The sequence below is a fragment of the Eschrichtius robustus genome, chromosome 10 (genome assembly GCF_028021215.1).
Source record: "Eschrichtius robustus isolate mEscRob2 chromosome 10, mEscRob2.pri, whole genome shotgun sequence".
Taxonomy (NCBI): domain Eukaryota; kingdom Metazoa; phylum Chordata; class Mammalia; order Artiodactyla; family Eschrichtiidae; genus Eschrichtius; species Eschrichtius robustus.
In genome coordinates, this window is record NC_090833.1 from 53,650,735 (window position 1) to 53,671,234 (window position 20,500).

At 37.3% G+C, this 20,500-nt stretch overlaps 1 protein-coding gene across 1 annotated transcript in view; it reads right to left on the reverse strand.

Moving 5' to 3' along the window:
- Nucleotides 1-20,500, reverse strand: part of PUM3 (pumilio RNA binding family member 3) — a 40,074-nt gene that overhangs the window by 3,048 nt on the left and 16,526 nt on the right. Inside the window, exons 11-17 of the mRNA XM_068553236.1 lie at nucleotides 18,919-19,017; nucleotides 17,946-17,999; nucleotides 14,419-14,499; nucleotides 7,547-7,689; nucleotides 6,663-6,885; nucleotides 4,916-5,003; nucleotides 2,478-2,568 (exon numbers count right to left, since the gene is read on the reverse strand). Coding sequence (XP_068409337.1) covers nucleotides 2,478-2,568; nucleotides 4,916-5,003; nucleotides 6,663-6,885; nucleotides 7,547-7,689; nucleotides 14,419-14,499; nucleotides 17,946-17,999; nucleotides 18,919-19,017 — 779 coding nt within the window. The remainder of the gene's footprint in view (nucleotides 1-2,477; nucleotides 2,569-4,915; nucleotides 5,004-6,662; nucleotides 6,886-7,546; nucleotides 7,690-14,418; nucleotides 14,500-17,945; nucleotides 18,000-18,918; nucleotides 19,018-20,500) is intronic.

Genomic DNA, 20,500 nt, shown 5'->3' on the forward strand with positions numbered 1-20,500 from the left:
TAGTTTTCATAACAACCTAGGATTATTGTTAATCTCCTTTTACATCAAAGAAAATTAAGGCTCAGAAAAGCTGAATAATTTGCCCAAGGCCACACAGTGAGCTGGGACTGGAACCCAGGCAGTCTGTCTAGAGCTCATGCATTTAAATGCTAGAGAATTATGCTTCCCTGAGTTATTTTTCAGACTGCATACAAGGCTGATTTTTTCACCCAGAATGACACTTTGTCACTTACTCTAAAAAAGATTCAGCAAAACAAACAAACAAAAACAAACACGCACACACACACATACTGCACGAGTTTTAAAGAAAAATATAAGCAAGGAAAGAATTTTGCCAAATAAGCACATGACAATATTCTAAAGCCAAATAAAAATAATTATTATATTAGTCAATTATTAATTTATCGCCAGTTTCACTTCCCTTCAGAATCTCAGATACTTCATGTTCAGATATTTCATATTCCCGTTTTAAGGAGTATTCCATAATAAACCTACAGTATCCTTCTCATGTTTGAAATCCACCTAAGGGGAGCTCTGATTGATGAGCAATCTTTAAAAATTAATTTTGTTGAGGATTTTTGCATCTATGTTCATCAGTGATACTGGCCTGTACTTTTATTTTTTTGTGACGTCTTTGTCTGGTTTTGGTATCAGGCTGATGGTGGTCTCGTAGGATGACTTTGCAAGTGTTCCTCCCTCTGCTACAATTTGGAAGAGTTTGAGAAGGAGAGCTGTTAGCTCTTCTCTAAATGTTTGATAGAATTTGCCTGTGAAGCCATCTGGTCCTGGACTTTTGTTTGTTGGAAGATTTTTAATCACAGTCTCAATTCCAGTGCTTGTGACTGGTCTGTTTATATTTTCTATTTCTTCCTGGTTCTGTGGCACATATACAGTGGAATATTACTCAGTCATAAAAAGAAACGAAATTGAGTTATTTGTAGTGAGGTGGATGGACCTAGAGTCTGTCATTCAGACTGAAGTAAGTCAGAAAGAGAAAAGCAAATACCGTACGCTAACACATATATATGGAATCTAAAAAAAAAACAAAAACTGCTTCTGATAAACCTAGGGGCAGGACAGGGATAAAGACGCAGACGTAGAGAATGGACTTGAAGACACGGGGAGGGGGAAGGGTAGGCTGAGACGAAGTGAGAGAGTTGCACTGACATATATACACTACCAAATATAAAATAGATAGCTAGTGGGAAGCAGCTGCATAGCACAGGGAGATCAGCTCGGTGCTTTGTGACCACCTAGAGGGGTGGGAGAGGGAGGGTGGGAAGGAGATGCAAGAGGGAAGGGATATGGGGATATATGTATACATATAGCTGTATAACAAAGTGAATCAGCAACTATACTCCAATAAAGATGTTAAAAAAAAATTTAATTTTACGGCATTGCCAGAATTTTTAGTTAATTGAGTGTAATGAAAGAATGTGTCAGTAGGTGTTAACATTCCAAATGCCCAGTAAAGAAATTCATGTCAAAAAATTTCATGTTTCGGCTAATGGACTCCGGCTATTCAACATCAACTGGAAAATCAGCTAATTTTAATGATAAATAAACTAGTGATCTGTATCACCCGTATATTTGGAGATACTGATATACCTAAAAATAATGAATGCCCATTTGGAATGTACGTATTTGTGAGTATATGTGTACCAAATCAAAATATATATTGAAGAAATGCTTACAACATTTATAAACATATACAAATTAAATTGCATAGTAACTTGCATGTGAAATACTGTGGGAAATTCAAGCTGAGACTGGTAACTGTTTTTCCAAATCTCGACAACACAGCAGGGTGAAAAAAATCAACAGTGATTACTTCAAAACAACACACAAATCTATTTTAAAATGAATATCCTTAATAAAAGGGTTTTATCTGGGAATAGAATACATGGAAATTTCAATGACCTGTAAATTATAAACTCAACCTATGTCCAAACAACAATATACAAGTTAAGCATATGTCTCAATTTACAAATCATCAGTTTTCTATCATTTTAATTAGAAACAAAGATTAATTAGCATGTAGACTTTAATAGCAAATGCTTCTCGAATCCTTTTAGAATAGTTGAAAACAAAGTCAGTAAAGTCAGTCACGATTTGAAAAACAACTCTGTCAGTTTTTACAGGAACAAAACTAATCCATTAAAAAAGAATACAAGTAAACTTTGGTCAAAACCATAAATGTGGTGAAACAATCAAATGATGTCTTGTGAATGCCATATTTTATGATGCTTGCCATCCAAAAGAGGGCATATGAAAAAAACTGTAAGGACTGATGGAAAGAGTTACATTTGCTCTCTAATATTTAGTACGCTTGTGTAGACCAAGAGTAACTGACAGGAATGCTGGGCTATTGGAAACAGACATGAGAACTGAGAAGTGTGTGTGAAGGAAGCATGTTCTGCACTCACGGGCACTGAGGACGAGGGCCCTGAGCAGAAAAAGGCACACGTTCTACATACCTAGAAAGAATAATGGCTCCTCGATTGACACTAGCCCAGGACTTCAGGTTCTTCATACCAACAAGCTCTACGAGTGTTTTTGCAAAACAACCTGTAAAATAAACTTAATGAACATCATATACCAAGATTTAAACTCCCAATTTCTCTCTCTACTACCCTTAAAGCTGGAAACATGTTTTAATGAGAAAGCTAATAAAGAGGTCTCACCCAGTATCACTTAACACTAAAAATTCTAGCTCAGCTTTATGTAATACGTTTTTAATACAGCCATTTCTCTCAACTCTGACCCAAATCCTCAGCTATGTTTAGCAGTAATTACTCAAGAGAAACAATGACTTCTTATAAAATGCTCGCTTGGTCATGTTTGCATTTCTTTGTACTATTTAATGATTTAACCCTGACCTGAAAATTATTCAGGAAGTAAATGTTTGACAGCAGCACCTCGTGTTTGGTTAAAATCAAGTTTCCCCTCAAGGAAAATGCTCCCTCAGAAGGTGCCGTGAACACAATTAACAGTCAAATGACTATTCTGGCGTACACCTGGCAATTTCTCTCTACAATACTAAACATTCGTTCACCCATCAAAAATACGATTCATCTTTTGTGATTATAGCACATCTGATTCCCAAGGTCTCAGAGTGTATTATCTTATTCACTGTGCCATCTAAGTGTTAACTAACTCTTGGACAAAGGAGAAATTCTGAAGACTAGGATCTGGTACAGATGGAGGTGGGGACAACTTATCTTAAAGGCAAACATCTTGGGTAGGTAGCACGTAAAATTCAAAGATAGCCAAATATGAGGAGCCTTTAAAAGCCAAGAGGCCTATGACTATTTTACTCTTCGTGGCACCTGCTCAAGAGGGACAGAAATCAGCTGGTGAGGCAGACAATGTTTTCCAAAGGTGACCACAACAATATCTCCTGTCTGTGTATGCTTCTAGAATAGTGCCACTCCCTCATCTAAAGGTGGAACTGATGTCTTCTCCTTTCGAACTGGGTGGGCCTTTGTGACTGACTTAATCAAGAGAGTACAGTACAACTGCCCTTAAATAACTTCTGAGGCTAAATCATGAAAGTACCATGCACCTACTTTGTCTTCCTAAAACTCAACCACTATATTGTGAGGAAACCCAACAGCCTAGGGAGAGGAACCAAGGCTGCTGGACTTAGCCACTGCCAGCCATTGTGAAAGTGGATAATCCAACCCCAAGCCAAGCAGCCCCAGATGACTCAGAGTAGAGCTTCTGAGCTCCACCAAACACCGACCAAATGACTGTTGTTTTGAAAACTAAGTTTTGAGGTGGCTTGTTACACAGCAACAGATAACCAAGACAGCTAGCCACTCATTTGGTGCTACATGAAAATGACAAATACATCAAGTTCAAACAGATGTGTTTTAGGGTTGCCAGGGCAATTTAAATAAGGAGAAAAGTCACTAGAAAGTTGCTTGGATTTTAAAAGCAAGACAACTTTTCTCACATAAACTCGGCTCAACTATGCACCAACTTTTTAATAATAAAGAGATAATTCAATACATTATTTTTTCTTCAAAATTTATTACCAGAAGCTTCCTGTTTTATAAAAAATTTACAGTGAGAAACAGGCCCAAGTCTCTGTTCTTAAAGGTAGAGTGAGAAGTGACAGTTCTACTACTATACTGACTGCCTCACTAGCCATTAGAACTGCAACTTGCCTCAAGACATATATTCATGATCTGTCACTTTTTTCAGACACAGTAATAGAAAGCCCAAACTGTTTTAACTCAGTGGGAGGAAGCCTCTTTAGTGGCTAAAATACCAGATGGAGTTTGAATTTAGAAAAGAGAAGGTCTGGTCAAAGACAGGACTGAGAGGGGAATGATATGCAAATTTTCACTCATCAATAAATAAAAGATGCTGTCCTCCTCTTGAGAGCTGAGTTTCTACAGAGCAGCTGTAAGGTTTATGAAAAACCAGGAAGTGCCAAGGACTGGCTTGCTCTTTGGTCATATATATTTCAATGCCAAATAGGCACCAGTTCAAAATTCTCTGATGAGGATAATTTTCTTCTGCTTATCCTTTCCTCAAAACTAAAGATAAATATGCTTTTCAATTGCGATGATGATACTCACAAACTGGCCCTCCTACTCTGCTCTCACCATCCTCAAAGAATAAAACGGCATTTTAGAACGCTGGACAAGCCCGTTTTGAAGTCTGAAGTAGCAGAGGAGGGAAGAGAGAAAGGGGGAGAGGGGGGGAAAGGGAAAGAAAATGAAAGGATTCTAGGGGACAAATTTCCAGGGGGAAAAAGCATTATTTGCAACCACTAAATCATTTCTTACTCACAAACTCAACAAACTTTCATTTGAACTTAAATGGCCGGCATAAAGTTCAGGGATGCCAGACATTACTGAAATTCCACATCCAATACAAGAAAAGGTCAAGTTGCACAGCCTACCTTCTCGTCCACTTTCTTTCATCTTTTTATCTTGCTCTATTAACCACTTCAGAACTAGATGTCCTGCAGGATGTTCTGCAACGTGAAGCTGTGAGGGGTCAAGAACATATGAATTAAAAAGCTGTTTTCATCCACTCTATATCACCACATACGGATAAAGTCTCAGGCGAGTTGAAAGTTCCAAAAGGCTTAAGAGGTCTTTACCTACAATGACTACTACACCTGGAGGGACGAGAGATCTACTCCAACCCTGACTGAAATGAAGATGGTTATTCAGGATAATGTGGTCACTGAGGCAGCTCACATTCAGCTTCGTGAGCTCCAGTTTGAACAGCTCTACCACCAGGCTCATCTTAAGATCACGCTAACCACTTTCCAGACTGTCATACGCCATTCTGAGGAGCAAAGAAACCGATGGGACAGAACACTACAGCAGAAACATTAAAACCTAATGCTGAATGATGTTTAAATCATCGTTTAAGGTGATGCCCGAGGAGCACTACCTGATGAGCAGGCCAAGAAAGCATCGTTCAGCTTAATCTCACTCCTTTCCAAGGGCCATACCGACTGTTCGCACAGAGACCCCCTAGGATCTCTCCTTGTCCAGCACGGGAGACAACAGGCCCTGTGTCCTTACAGAGGGACTTTCATTACACAGGCATCGTCCCAATTTGTTAACAGGATCTGCTCTGTGAGGGCAGGAGCCAGGGCGTCTCTAAGATCCATGGCCCATTTCTTTCCCCATCTCCTGTGTCAGAAAACAGTGGGCTCCCCATCCACGTGGGTCCATCAGGAGCTCACAACCCAGTGCGGGGCGAGGGCCGGGCAGGATCTGGCTTCCGCCTTCCTCTTCCCTTTGCTCACTGATTTCCAGCCCCCTGAGCCTCCTGTTCTCAAACATGCCGAGCTTCTTCCTTCCTCCAAGGCGGCTGCCCATGCTCTTCTCTCTGCCTAGAATCTTCTTTCTTCACTCAGCTACCAGTCCTTTGGGTCTCAGCTTAGCTTTCACTGCCTCAGGAAGTCCTCCTAGGACAGGCTGGCTCCCATTTGTACATAATCCCATAGAACCTGGCGTTTTCCTTCACAGCACGTATCTCTATTCCGCAATAAATAATCATTTGTGTGCATATTTATTTAAGTATTGTGTTTCCCCAAATGGTATTCTCTTTTTTGGGGGTGGGGGGGTGTTGACCACTGCCTAGCACATATCCAGTGCATGAACCAAGAAACTTAAGATACAAGGCAGAATAACACAAGGCCCAAATAACACAGGCAGGAGCTATCAGAAAGAGCAAAGACTTTCTGATTGAGAGGGAATTAAGGAAGACTTCACGGAGAAGGATTCCGAGGACCTGGAAGGATTCATAAGGCTTTCTACAGGAAGAGCGCAGGAAAGTGGAAACATAAGCAGCACTTGAGGTTGAGAAAAGAAGTACATACAAATGAAAGAAGTGCAAAAGTCCACGGCAAATTCAAGACAAAATTAAGAACACAGAATATGCTGGAAAGACAGCCCGGGTCAATCATGGACAGCATGAAGAGGATTTTGTTTTTCCTCTGCAGGGATGTGGAGTCATCAGAAGACAGTGAGTGTTAACAGCACTGTTTTGAATTCGCGATTTCCAAATGTACTGTGGGTATGAGGTGAGTTCATTATCACTAAAATTCTCTTTAGAGCAATGTTCCCAGTGATTGGAGTTTTTGCAGCCACTGTGGCTTTCCCACCTGTCTCATGATAGCACCGTACCTCTCCATCCTTGCCACCAGGATGCAGCTCTGCCGCTGCCAAACTGGCGACGGCATTCATGGCGGGCTGCACGTCTCCAATGGCAGCTCCCAGGACGTCAGCCACAAGCACACACGCAGACTTATCCAGCACCACCTCTTGAGCGTGTCCTTGCAGGTAGCTTAGCAAAGCTGGAGAAATGGATTCTAAGAGCTCTCGTTGGCGGATCTCTGTATCTTTCTTACTGTGGTAACATGTTGAAAGAAGAATTAAGGTAAGATAAATAGCAAAGAAAATATGGTGTTTTATTATCACAGAAATCTCTAAGGGCTTATAACAGTTTGTGCCACGCTCTGTTGTCTAATTTCTGTTGTGCACGTAGATAAGCAGTTTGAGGGCTGGATATCTGTCTTTCATCTTTGTGTCCCCAGGATCTGAACAGTGCCTGGCACAGAACGAGCACTCAATAAGTGAAGCTTGCCTTGTATAATACAAAAAAAAAAAAATCTCAAACCAACCCCAAACCAAATAACGACAATAACAAAATATCTGACAACACATGTTTAGACTACTTTATGGATTCCGCTCCCTAGCGTACTTGATTAAGTGGTACCAGTTGCTTTAAACATAAAGCAAAACACACACCTGAGCGCCTACTATGTGCTGGGCCTCAGAGGCGTTCTTTTGGCGTGATGCTTTCATTTCCTTTTCAGGATAAAAACTTTAAGAATCTGCCAAAACTACAGGCTTAAAAGTGGAATTCACCTTTGGAGTTTTAGAGAGGGAGGGAGCATGAGAGGTGTACACATGTGAGTAGACTTATGGACGCACATGCCACTCAAAACGAATGAACGATCAGAGCACAGGAATAAAGGGCCCAAGCCCTTTAGTCTACTGTCCCTCACCTGTGTGCGTTACCGTCTCCTTTCTGCAGAACTTCAATGATCTCTCTTACCGTGTGTGCAGGATCTCTGGGGCTTAGTAAATACAACAGGACCTTCCTTCCATATTTGTCATTTACTATGTTAGGCAAGGAATTAATAATTTCCTGTAAAATTATAGAAACAAAAAGTGAATCTATATGCTTAAAATAAACTATGATTGGAATCTGAATGGTAAAGAAGGATACATAACTTTTCCCCAACGTACTTAATGAAAAATGTACAGCTAGTTCTGAAGTCGTCTCATTATAGCGCAAAGAAATTTACACTTGGAATACAGAACTGCCTCTCTACTGGGGCTAGCATTACTGAACAATCCATTTATATTTAACCGACCAAGCTCAAGGACTTGAAAAATATATATCTAAAGGAGTTATCTCATTCATTGTAACCAACATTTCTTAGGCCACTATTACTAGGGACATTGCTTGCTGGGGCCACAGAGCAGATACAGTTAATTTGCAGCTGCACGTAAATCCAGCAGCAGCACTGATGACGACCATTCTTATTAGAATTTCCCTAATGAGATGTATGTGAAGGGAGATAAAGAAACTCTGTTAAATAGAACAAGTGGATAAAGGCTTTTAAAGTTAGGTTACTTACTCATGGCAAATGAAGGCTGTTTAAGTATCACATCGAAAACAAAAAGAGAGGGGAGGGAAATAAATGCAGAAAGAGTCCACGGAGCAGTTACAAATAACTGCATTCTATGACATTTCCAATCAACTTAACAAGAACAGTAACCTCCTTTTCTAGTTGTTTGATTAAGGAACAAAGGCAATGTCATCCCCACCCCAACTGAGCTCCTGTGTAGATTTGGTGATATTTGCAAAGACAGAAAAGTCACTGTTTAAAAATTCGTTTATCCTACGTATTCAACAGAAAAATCATTAGTCTTTCCCTCTCTAACATTCCTATTTCTTATAACAAACCTATTATTCAAAGCCATGTGTGTCTGAACACCAGAGATTCTTCAGAACTGGCTGGGGTCACAGAAAGAATTCAGTCCAACCACCCAGCTTTACAGATGAGGGACCCAGAAAGGGGGGAGGTGACCTGCAGGAGGACATGAGCGTCAGCGAAAGGGTTCTCACTAGCTCTGGTCCTCTGACTTCAACTCTAGTCTCTTTCAAAGAAAACATACACCCCATTCTTAAGGAAAGGAATTCTCCAGGAGATGATATACTCAGATCTGCTATTCTCTTAAGTGCCTACTGATTACAATGAGATTAGTAATTTCAGTGCAGGAAAAAAAAAAAAAAAGCTAGAAAATAGGTGCAACAGATCTAACCACCTCAAAATCAATATAAATTTTAACCACTCAGAAAAAATGACTTAAAATTTCAGTACTAAAGGAGAAGACAGAAAAAAAATGTACATCACTTCATGGGAATGGGAGCTCTTTTGCAATTTCAAGGTAAACATGCCCCAATGTAGACTCAACATATGCATTTTTGAAAAAAGAGGTATTTAGTGCCACAAATATGGGCTACTTTTAGTGTGGCTTTATTTAAGGTTTAACCAACTCATAAAAGAAGATAAATGCTTTAATCAGTTTAAAGAAGAGACTGAGAATGATACATAGCTTAGGCCAATTTGTACAATCATTAAAAAACCTCCACAACTTCGCTGTCCTTAAAAAACCCTCTGGGGTATTTATACCTTTAAAACAATTGCTTTAACAAAAAAAAGGGGGGGGGGGGAGTATGCAGTGAAGAACTATGAATGGCTGCTATTTATTTTTAATAAACTTTTTTTTTTCTTGGCCTAGAAGGAAAAGGGGTGGCATTGAAGCCAGCAATGTAGTCTTCAATATACTTGATCTTCTCTGTGGGTTCTACACTTAAGGACTAGCGCATCGTATCTCGCTTGGGCAGGAAAGGTTTCACCTTAACACAAGATGCATATAAAATCCACGCAAAAATACTACTCAAGGACTAGCGTCCAAATTCACTGAACTTTTACTACCTTTCAGTATGTAATTAAGGAATTTAGAATCTACCCTTATGTTGGTCTAAGATTCTTAAAAGAGTGCAATGTTTATAAACTAACAATCATATGAAACTAAAAAATGTTTACTTAAAAATGTGATATCATTTAATTCTCCCCCAACTCCCCTGTATTCCTGGTTTCCTACCATCAAAAACATTCTCTTGGAAAAAATAAAACAGTATGAGTGATGCTATTTTATGGAGTACTAATTCATTTCTCTTTAACCTGGGTCACACACAGAGGAGAGAAATTTCTAGATGATCACCTGGAGAACCCTGAGTGTCAAAACACATAGAGATAGGGAAGAGGCAGCTACAGAGCAGTTGATCTGTGCTGAATTTGGTCTCTGGGTTCAAGCTGTGTAGCCTTTAGAAAATCCTTTAACCTCTCTATACATCAATTCCCTTATCTGCAAAAGGAAATGATACACCTGCCCGACCTGTGGGCCACTACCAGGAGCAAATCAGAAAATTCACTCTGTAAACTGGAAACTGCTATAAAGTAATTATCTTCATATGAAAAACACCCATCAATATACAGCATCTTTAACTATGGAGATTAAATAAAGCTGACGGAGTCATGAGTTTGGCATCCTCAAAAGAGAAAGAACCCCAACAATGAAGGTTCAAACGTAAAGGTTTTCAATTCACTTTCCCTCTTACTTAGAGAAAATCACAAGAAGGACCACTGTTGTAATATTTTCCCCTTATGCTTTACTCTAAAGCAGGTATGTAAACAGAAGAAAAGTGCAGGAAGAACAAAAGATCTCCCTTGTGAAAATGTGTGGCCATTCTGACCTTATGTTGGACCCTTATCAGATTCTTTGGCATTCTTGTTTTGCCAACCCTCTTTTAAAAGGGAAAGGGAAAGGTCAAAATGAAAGGTGCACACTGGAAGTAAGGTTAGAGCACACATGCATTTTCAGTGGAAGAAAGAAATGCAAAGTGCAACATACATTACTGAGCACCATGCCCATCTGTGGTGCATGTTCCTCTATGGAAGGTTGTGTGTGAACAAAAAGAAACACAGGCTGACCTTAACCTTAAAGAGCTAAAATCTAGCAGAAGAGGCAAGAGGAACTCTTTAAAAGTTAAAAATAAAAATAAGAGATTTAAATAATGGATAAAAACAGAAGTGTAAAAAGAAGGTTAAATCACCGGCAGTGACTGAAGCCTCTTGAGTATTTTGTTTTAAAAAATGCGGTGATTTTATACAAAAGTCCAACTTTTTGGCTGCACTCAAAAAATTGGGATGAGGTTATTAAACGTACAGTTTTGGTTTTGCAAGATGAAAAAGTTCTGGAGATTGGTTGTACAACAATGTGACTACACCTAATACCACTTAACCATATACTTAAAAATGGCTAAGATGGTAAATTTTATCACAATTAAAAAAGAAAAATAAATTGGAAGATCTATCACCATGGGGCTCACACTCCCAGAGGCTGGAGCCAAGGGTGGCCACCGCCTTGGACAGGGCATGTGCATTCTAGTTCCCCCCGCCCCTCCCAACCTGGCCTGCCTCACTCATTTACCTGCCTGGTCAATGAATGTTTCTGAGTTTGTAAGCCCTGGGTCAGATCACAAGTAACTGCTAAATGAATAGACGGCAAAGACAAAAATTATAAGAGCTGAGAGAATGGGGAGAGCAGGTCTGGCTGAGAGATCAGAGAACATTATCTGGAGATTGAATTGGAGCCTGGTCTTAAAGAGAAAAGGAGTGTTTGTTAGGCTATGATTTCAACCTGACATTTCAGGAAATCCAGTTACTCTGAATAGAATGCTTAGCAACACTAAATTTTCTTGGCTATTTTTAAAAGCACTGCATAATGCAACAGGTTTTGTAGTGGCTGGGCGGGAAACACAGACACACGACTCTATGTAACATATGGGCAGCATATCTGGCAACCCACAGTTCTGCTAAGTAAATGCCTTTGAGAAACGAGGAGACATAAAAGAATGCTTACAGAATTATCTGGAATAGCAAAAAATAATATGAATGTTTAAAGTTACAAACACTGTAAACAACCTAAATGTCCATCAACAGAAAAAATGGAAAAATCAACTGTGGTATATTCATAGAGTGGAAAACTATTTGGCATTGAAAAATGAATGGTTTAGAACAGCGGTGGGTAAACCATGGCCTGTAGGTCAAATCTAACCAGCAGCCTGTTTTTGTACATCCTGTGAGCTAAGAATATATATATTTTTTTACATTTTAAAGTGTTGCTAAACAAAAAACAAAAAACAAAGCAAACAAGAATATGCGACAGAGACCATACACGACTCACAAACCCTAAAATAATTACTATCTGACCCTTTATTAAAAAAGCTTCCTGACCCTCGATGATGACTCACAAACATATGCCAAAAGGAAAAAGCAAGTTGCAGGAGAAAACACATCACTTACATAGAATCTGTAAACATGCAAAATAATACCATAAACATCTACATATAGCAAAAGGATAAGGGAATGCATGCAAATAATAAGCACCAATCCATCACAGCGGGGGTGGGGGGGCGGGTACAAGGATATGCAAAAAAAAAAAAAAAAAAAAGTACACAAAGGGCTTGAACTTCAACTGTATTTGGCAAGTTTTACTTCTTCCTGCCCGATCAGGTGGGAGGCTGGGTGTTCACTGTTATGATTCTTTATATCTTCTGTGTAGCATCTTAAAGATACTACACGTCAAAGTATGTATCAATATTCACTCTCAAAGAGCAACTGGCCAGTGCACTTACTTCCTTTTTAGAGGATCACTGCTGTCAAAGCAGTTGCATCATACCAACAATTCCAGGATCGGATTTTAGAAGTATGTTTATTTTAGAAAGTAAAGTAAGTGGGAAACAGTGTGTATCCATTTTGAAAGGTGAGGGCTCAACTGACCAGGCTGTGATTTCAACCTGACATTTGCAGGAATCTGGTTACCCTGAACAGAATGTTTTGCAACATTAAGCTTTCTTGGGTATTTTTAACAAGCACTGCATACTGCAACAGGTTTTGTGGTGGACGGCGGGGGAAAATGCAAGAGCAATTAGCATTCCATAATTTTATCACTGGCTACATAGTTTAATGATACACAAAACCCGTTGAGCATTTGTCAGCTAGAGGCAAGACATCAGCAAATGAGGCCATTCTCAGGGAAAGCTGCCCTAAGTATGAGAAAGTCACTAGGAATGTGGGTTAAACAGTTGTGGGAATCAAACTGATAAGCACAAGGAATTAAAACTGTTTCAACAGCGACTTTAAGTGGGATAAATCTTTGGAAAAAATTAATCTAGCAGACAATTGTGGCAAATCCTGAAGGAAGTTTGGTTTCTCTTAAAATCCATTTGGAACAGTTATGCAAATTTTAGTTGTCATGAAAATATTAAACAAAAGCAAGCTTTCAATAGCCCAGCCTGTTTCCATTTTCATGAAACAACTTTATTCATTAGCTAATCTATGGCCTCACATTTCTGTCACTGGAATGAAAAACAATCATTATTGATTGGAGTCAAAAGGGTAATAAAGTCACAAGGAACATGTCAAAATACTCAGTTTGTAACATCAAAGTCCTGCCAACTTGTTTCTTCCCACAATCCTATCCCAAAGAAAGTCATCACAATCTTAAAACAGTCAAGGGGAAAGCTGGAAAATGACAGCAAGGGCATGAGAAATTCACACACTGGGACCTACAGCTGGCATCTGAGAAAACAAATCTCCTATCCCTTCGCTAGTTGGGACATTTTTCCTAATCACCCAGCTCTAACTGGCCCAGATAGGCTACAAAGAGGCCACAGCACCACCACAGGCCAACAGGTAAATTCTCTTTCTGAACATCCCTGTGCTTCTCCCTGCAGGTGGTGTGGAAGTCGCTTTTGTCACTAAGATTTCTGCAAGGGCCCCATCCATGTGTACCAACTTTCAAATGAATAATCTGTGTCTATACAGATTATGTGCTTTTTAAAACATTTCCAGGTTCGGTCCCTGCTACCAATGCTGCAATTTCTTACGCCTTCCCCCGAAACCTCTATCATACACCTAACACAACTTGCATGCTAGAAATAAAGGAAGGAAAAATAAAACAGGATCACAGAATCTCAAGTCAGAAATGGGGCAGTCATTGCAGAATGAAGAAAATTATTTCATAATATAGTTTTTACTTGGGTGAAGTTTTTGTAAGAGAACAGCTCAGTTTTTCTGAAGGCAAATTTAGGGTTAAGTAAACCGCATTCAATTATTACCACTTTATGGTCATTATACCAGGCTAAAAAGCTGAAGTGAAAAAAGGAAGCTAGTGTTCTAATTTTAGTTAAAATTTTTAATCTAACTCTACACCAGCTTTCATGAAGTCTCTAAGAAGCCATCACAATTGAGTGAACTTCATCAGTTTTTCTTCTCCAGTTCAAGTCAGGACAGATGTATTGATAAGCTATGCAGAGCTAGTTTCTCCAAAGGGAGAGAAAAAAGGTCATGGATAGCTTCTGCCTGGGTGGACACGAGTTCTTGAATAACTGAAGAATTACTATGAAAATAAATTTCCGATCAAATCTAAACACTGCATCGCTAATTTTTCTTTTAGTATGTTACGTGGTCTAAAAAGTCACATTACCCTAATTTAAGCAGTCTTTTACATATTTAAAGCAACATTAATTAGTAATAATCAAGTAACAGGATTACGGTTTGTACGGGAATAAAGCAACCCCCCAAAATAGGCTTAAGGCAACTAAAAAATAAGAAATACTGGCAGAAGGTATTTACACACTTCAAAGTCTTTACACATCTACGTGTGAAATCAAACTTACACACTCACAAATGATGTATCAATTTAACTTAAATTCAAGACTATGTGAATTACTTACTGATATGATTATCTGCCTCACAAGCTTAGTATCATCAATACAGTCAAATGCCGCCAATAAAACCAAGTGGGAGTATTGGCCCTGTGGGAATTGAAAGCCAGTAAAGGTTAAAAAAATACACAGATTCTCCCTTTTCTTCCACCTAAAGAGTTACGTTAAAAGGTTATCACCCTGACAACGTATCCAGCATAATATAACGGAGATGGATAAAAGTCATTCAAAGAAATGTGCTCTTGTATCAGGACCTAGTTAATTATATTCTAGGTTGAGTAAGAAAAAGACAGAAACAGATAAGCACATTCTTCAATGTTAAATAGCTGAGACTCATTTTTTTAAACTAATCAGAATATAACACCTCTCAAAAATAGGTATCCTGTTAAAGAATAGCTACTTGAAAATTAAACTCAAAGAAAATTACAGTGACAAGTGGGAAAAAAACAACTAGAGTATTGCAATCATGAAAAAGAAAATATATAAACTCAGATATAATTATATACACAAAATATACATAATACACATACACAGAAAATCCTGGAAGGAAAAACACTGTCACCACTGGGTTGAAGGATTACAAATAATTTTTCATTTTCTTTGGTATATTATACAATTTCTTTAAAATAATCCTATATAATTAAAATAGAAACACTAAAAAAAAAAAGAACTAGAAGAATATACTTATATAGTGAATATGAGAATAAGATAAAAACAACTGCTTTCAAAGAGTAGAGCAGCATGAGATCATACAAATATACATTAGGACTTTCACAATCACTACTATTGAAATAATAGAATTTTTTCCATGATGCTGATATTGTTCCAAGATTTAAAGAACTTCTACTTTATGTTAAAAAAAAAAAAGTTTTCAAAGGTTGTGGCATATTCCTTTTAAGTATCCCAGATGATGATATAAATCTTTTTTTACTTTAAGAGGGATTTGACTTTTGCTACCAGCCAACACTCATTCAGAGCCGGATCCGATGAATGTGGCAGGAATAACATCTCAACTAGAAACAAATTGGAGAAAAACAACAAAGGTCTAACATCTTTACTACATATAAGACCAACAATCAACTAAAAATGGGCTAAGAACATGAAGAATCAGTTCACAAAGAGAAGTGCAAATGGCTTTAAGCGTATGAAATAATGCTCATTAATTAAGGACTATAATTAAAACAATGAAATACTATATCCCACCTGTCCTATACACAAAAGTGAAAGCCCTTGATAATATACTAATTTGGCAAAGGTTTGGGGAAAGGCAGGCACATTTTTATGTTGCTGATGAGAATGTAAAGTGGTTCAACCTCTTTAAGGGCAACTGACAACAACACTAAAAATTTAAAATGCATGTACTTTCTGATCCAGCAATTGTAGTTCTAGGGAGGTATCTTACAGACATGCTTCCACATGCCAACAAAGGATATGCTCTGGAGAATTATTTGAAATAAAAAACTAGAAACTAATGTGTCCGATAGTAGGGACTGGTTAAATGAACTATGGAAGTCATATAATAAAACATCATAAAGTCATTAATGAGAGAGAGGTAGATAGATGAATATATATTGAAATAAAATGACCCCTGAGGTGAATTAAATGAAGGAAACAAAGTAGAGAATGTTGTGCATATAGTACACAACCACGGGTTTCTGGTTTTTTAAGTCCCACACACGGAAACACACCCAAGTGTAAAATATCTCAGGGTGAATACAGAAGGTGGAACAGAATTTAAGTGAGAAATAGACAATTCTACAATTATACTTGGAAGTTTGAACACACTTCCCCAGCAGCTGATAGAACTAGACAATGATAAATAAAATCAGTAGAAACATCCATGATCTGAAAACACTACAAACCATTTTGATCTAACTGACGTTTATAGAGGATGACACATATTCTTTTCAAGACATTAACATATAGACCATACATTGGTCCATAAAATAAGTCATTATAAATTTCAAAAGACTGAAATAATACAGAGTATATCAAGAAATCCCTAATATTTGGAAATTAAATACTTCCAAATAACCCATAGACCAAATCCATGGGTTGTATTAAGTTTACCTCGCCCCTTTAGAAGCAACTCCTTGAGATAAAAAAGACATTGAATTGTTAATTTGCTAACATCACAATACCTTGTGGGGATGAGGTTCTCCAAAAAAATTTACTGTTGATGTAACCAAATTGTAAAATTAAAACAATCTAATTTTATTACAAAAGAGTGTCTTTTACTATTAATACCTTTCAGAACGTTTTTTTCCGATGTTATTTTATTTTTATATTTTTATTTTATGTTGGACTATAGTTGATTTACAATGTTGTATTAGTTTCAGGTGTATAGCAAAGTGATTGAGTCATACATATACATATATCCATCTTTTTTTCAGAATCTCTTCCCATCTAGATTATTACAGAATATTAAGTAGAGTTCCCTGCGCTATACAGTAGGTCCTTGTTGATTATCCACTCTATATAGTAGTGTGTATATGTTAATCCCAAATCCTAGTTTATCCCTCCCTTCCACCTAATAGAACTTTCTATTAACATTCTATTTTTACTCATTTCTAATTTAAAATATTCAAACTAAAATGTTATACAAAAAGATTTACTTAATGATGAATTATGAATCATAAAATTTTCTCATACTCTGAAAAGCCCTCACTAGAGAGCCTCTTATTTCATTTTGTTACAGGCAAGTTAGCTACCTTCTACGTGGTTTTATACTAACTCTCTTCCTAGTCTTGAATCCTACAGAAGACAACAGATATGTATACAATCACAGAGCACCAGTTTATCTGAATTTGAATTAGCATTTACTATATCAAGTATTCACTAGATGCCAGTAGTTCTTATTGGATTTTTCAGAGGGAAAAGTTGTTGATATCACTAACTTTAGTTCATCTGTAAATTAGAAGCTATAAAATATAATATATAAAATAGTTCAAAAATTGAAAACTAATGCTTACTACTACATATATTTTAGAATTATTATGGAAAACTATTTAGTATTTAAATACACAGAAATACTATTTTTTGAGGCAACTAATCCTTCAGAAAAAACACTTTTTATATCCTCCAATTTCATTAGAAAAGCTGTTATAGCATCTCCAAAAGATTCCAAAGAATTATAAAACTTAACTAAAATTTTCTTTGACCACACTACAAATTTAATCTAAGAAAAAAGAAGAGACAAGTTTCACTTTCTGTTATGTTTTGGCGGTAATGAAAATTGGTAACAAGTTTCTGAAGTGCAATTTACCTAGAGACTAAATGTCAGGTCTTCAAAACTTATCTAATAAAAATGGAAAATTGCCACAGTACAATGTTAAATGAAAAGAGGAGAAATTCATTTTGTGTAAATTTAATAATATATAAAAAGACACGCATATACATAAAAATAGATTATAACAAAATGAAACAACAAATAATTTTCTTGGTAATTTTCTGAACTCTTCAAATTTCCTATAATAGATATAAATACATTTTATTGTTAAAAATAGTTAAAAGAAATATGTAGTTTTTATACTTACATTAGCCACCTTTTCAACATAAGTCTTCATTGTTTTCACAATCACTTTCCTGTCCTTAAAAAAGAAAAACTGTCTCAATGAACTTATAGCTACAGGTTTAGTTATAGATTAGCTATAGATTAAGGTATTTCATAGTTAAAAATTTTATATAATATTAAACTTTCATTGGAGTGGCATACTTTTCATTAGTGAAAATAGTTATTGAACCAGAACCAAAAAATGCAATACACTGTAAGAAGTCCTCTCAGAGCTATTATAGTCTTAGACTTCTATGTGACAATCCATTGAGACATAAATATGGAACCATAAAATTATTAGTTGCAAGGCAAACCTAGTGAAACTACCTCCTTTTATAGTAAGAACTGAGATCCCTCTTCCAATGTCTGAACTGTCTTCAAATGCATAAAAGTCTAGCATACAGATGGCATTCAATACATTACTTGTTGAGGAGAAATTAAATTTGTATTAAAAAGTGGATGAAAGAAAAAAAGTGGACAAAATACAACTGTCTTTTAAAGGCAGAATTATACCAATCAAGGAAATGAGGATCATTTCTGTTAAGCTTCTATAATTAATATGGATCTTTACCTTTTCCCTCAAAGTACTTAAGAACCATGGGAGCAAATGCACAGTTGCTCATTTTCTTCTCTTTTCTCTCCCTCTCCCACAACAAGATCATTAAATGAGGAATCAAAGAGGCTGACAGGTACCAAAACTTTTATAAACTTAAGCCTAACATAAATAGTGTGTTTACTTGCTTGACACACCCCTCCCCATACAAGATAACCCAAGGTTTTCAAACTTTAAGAAGACTCCAGTAGAGAAGAAACAAAAGGCTCTAAGGGGTGCCAGCTTCTGTGAGGCCTTGAGGCACAACTTTGCAAAGATAATATTGTTGTGCACAAGAGGGCAAAACCCCAAGGAGACCGAAAAAGTCTAAGGAAAGGCAAGTCAAGCCCTGAGTGCCGCTTACCTTGGGCGTGCCGTGCCACAGGCAGTGCATGGCCACTCTGGCGCCATCGTGTGTGTGCGCCAGGTATACCACTGCTTCTCGGATGGCTTCAATCATTTCCTGGGGAATAAATGCAGTTCAGGGCTTTGGTTTACTCTTTCTTGTTGCTTTTTCACAATCTGCCTACTAAGGAGCAGTTATGCACAGAGAATGAAAGGCAGAAAGTATAGGTAGCAAACAATTTAATGTTTAATTTTGTGGACAGGCATAACATCCATACACCCTCTTCCTGGAAACATTCTTTTCCATCAAGAGCAGTAAGTACTGCTGGCAGGCAATTTCTATTAAAATCCCTGAGTTTTACCAATGTCTGTTCAAAAAAGTATGTATACAGTTGACCCCTGAGGGCAATCTGAACCAGGCGGGTCCACTTATACGTGGATTTTTTTCAGTAAATATGTACTATAGCACTACACCATCTGAAGGTGGGTAAATCCGCAATCAGAACTGCTGATGGGGAGGGCTGATTATAGGCGGATTTTCCACTGAGGGGGACGGGAGTGTCGGCACCCCAACCTCGTGTTGTTGTAGGGTCAACTGTTTACGTACAGTATTCTAAAGGACTTCTCAAGAAAAAAAAAAAAAAAAATCTAAGAGTTGGCTGTGGGAAAAAGGGAGTTTTTAATAAAAAAGTCAGATAAAATAAATAAAATGTTCTTCCCTAAAAGAGTCATGTATATAACAAGCAGAAAACCAAAACACTAGTTTTGTCTGAAAAAGTTTTTTTTTTAAATTTATCACTGGATTACCTCTGGAAATCATATTAATAATTCACCATAAAGACACTTAAATAACATTTCTCTAAGAAATATTTATCCCTACATTAACATTTAGAGTAGGCCTTCACTAGGCCTTTACTCAATGACCTTTAAGTAAAAACCCGATCATTAATTTATTACAAGGTAATTTTAGCTTATTTTTAATCTTTATTCCTTATTTTCAATGTATGTAATTTCGTAATTATATTTGGAAGTCTAGCATATAGGACATAAGTGAGTTCTGCCAGCTAACAGCTGCGGGGCCACTTTAGTCCATTCCCGATTTAAAAATTTATATTAAATAAATACAAAGTCTCCTGCCAGGAAGGAGAAAAGTGGCCTATTTTTATCAATGAGGAACAGCAATTTCACCCTTAACTATCTCACAATCCTTTTCCAGGATAAATCTCAAGAACATAGCTTTCAGCTTACATACCTGAACTTATGGATCTCTTCAAAGCTATCCAGTTGGAGAGTTAAACATATATTCCAATTATGCTTCTTTTACCTCCAAAAGTTTTTTTTTTTTTAAAGTCTCTCTATCGAAAATGCCCCTGGGGCCACAAAGACCTGTCTGATTATTTTATATTCACACTAAGTTCCCAATGATTTTTTGCTATTACTAAAACACATTCAACATTAAAAAGATAAAGACTTTCCACTACGGAATATATTCAAATGATCATTTTCTCAGTTCTGAAAATACAGTCCTGCCTCAGTAAATCCAGAACTGTGAGATACTGTGCTGTGCCAGAACAAGAGAGAAATCCCCCAAAGAGAATCAG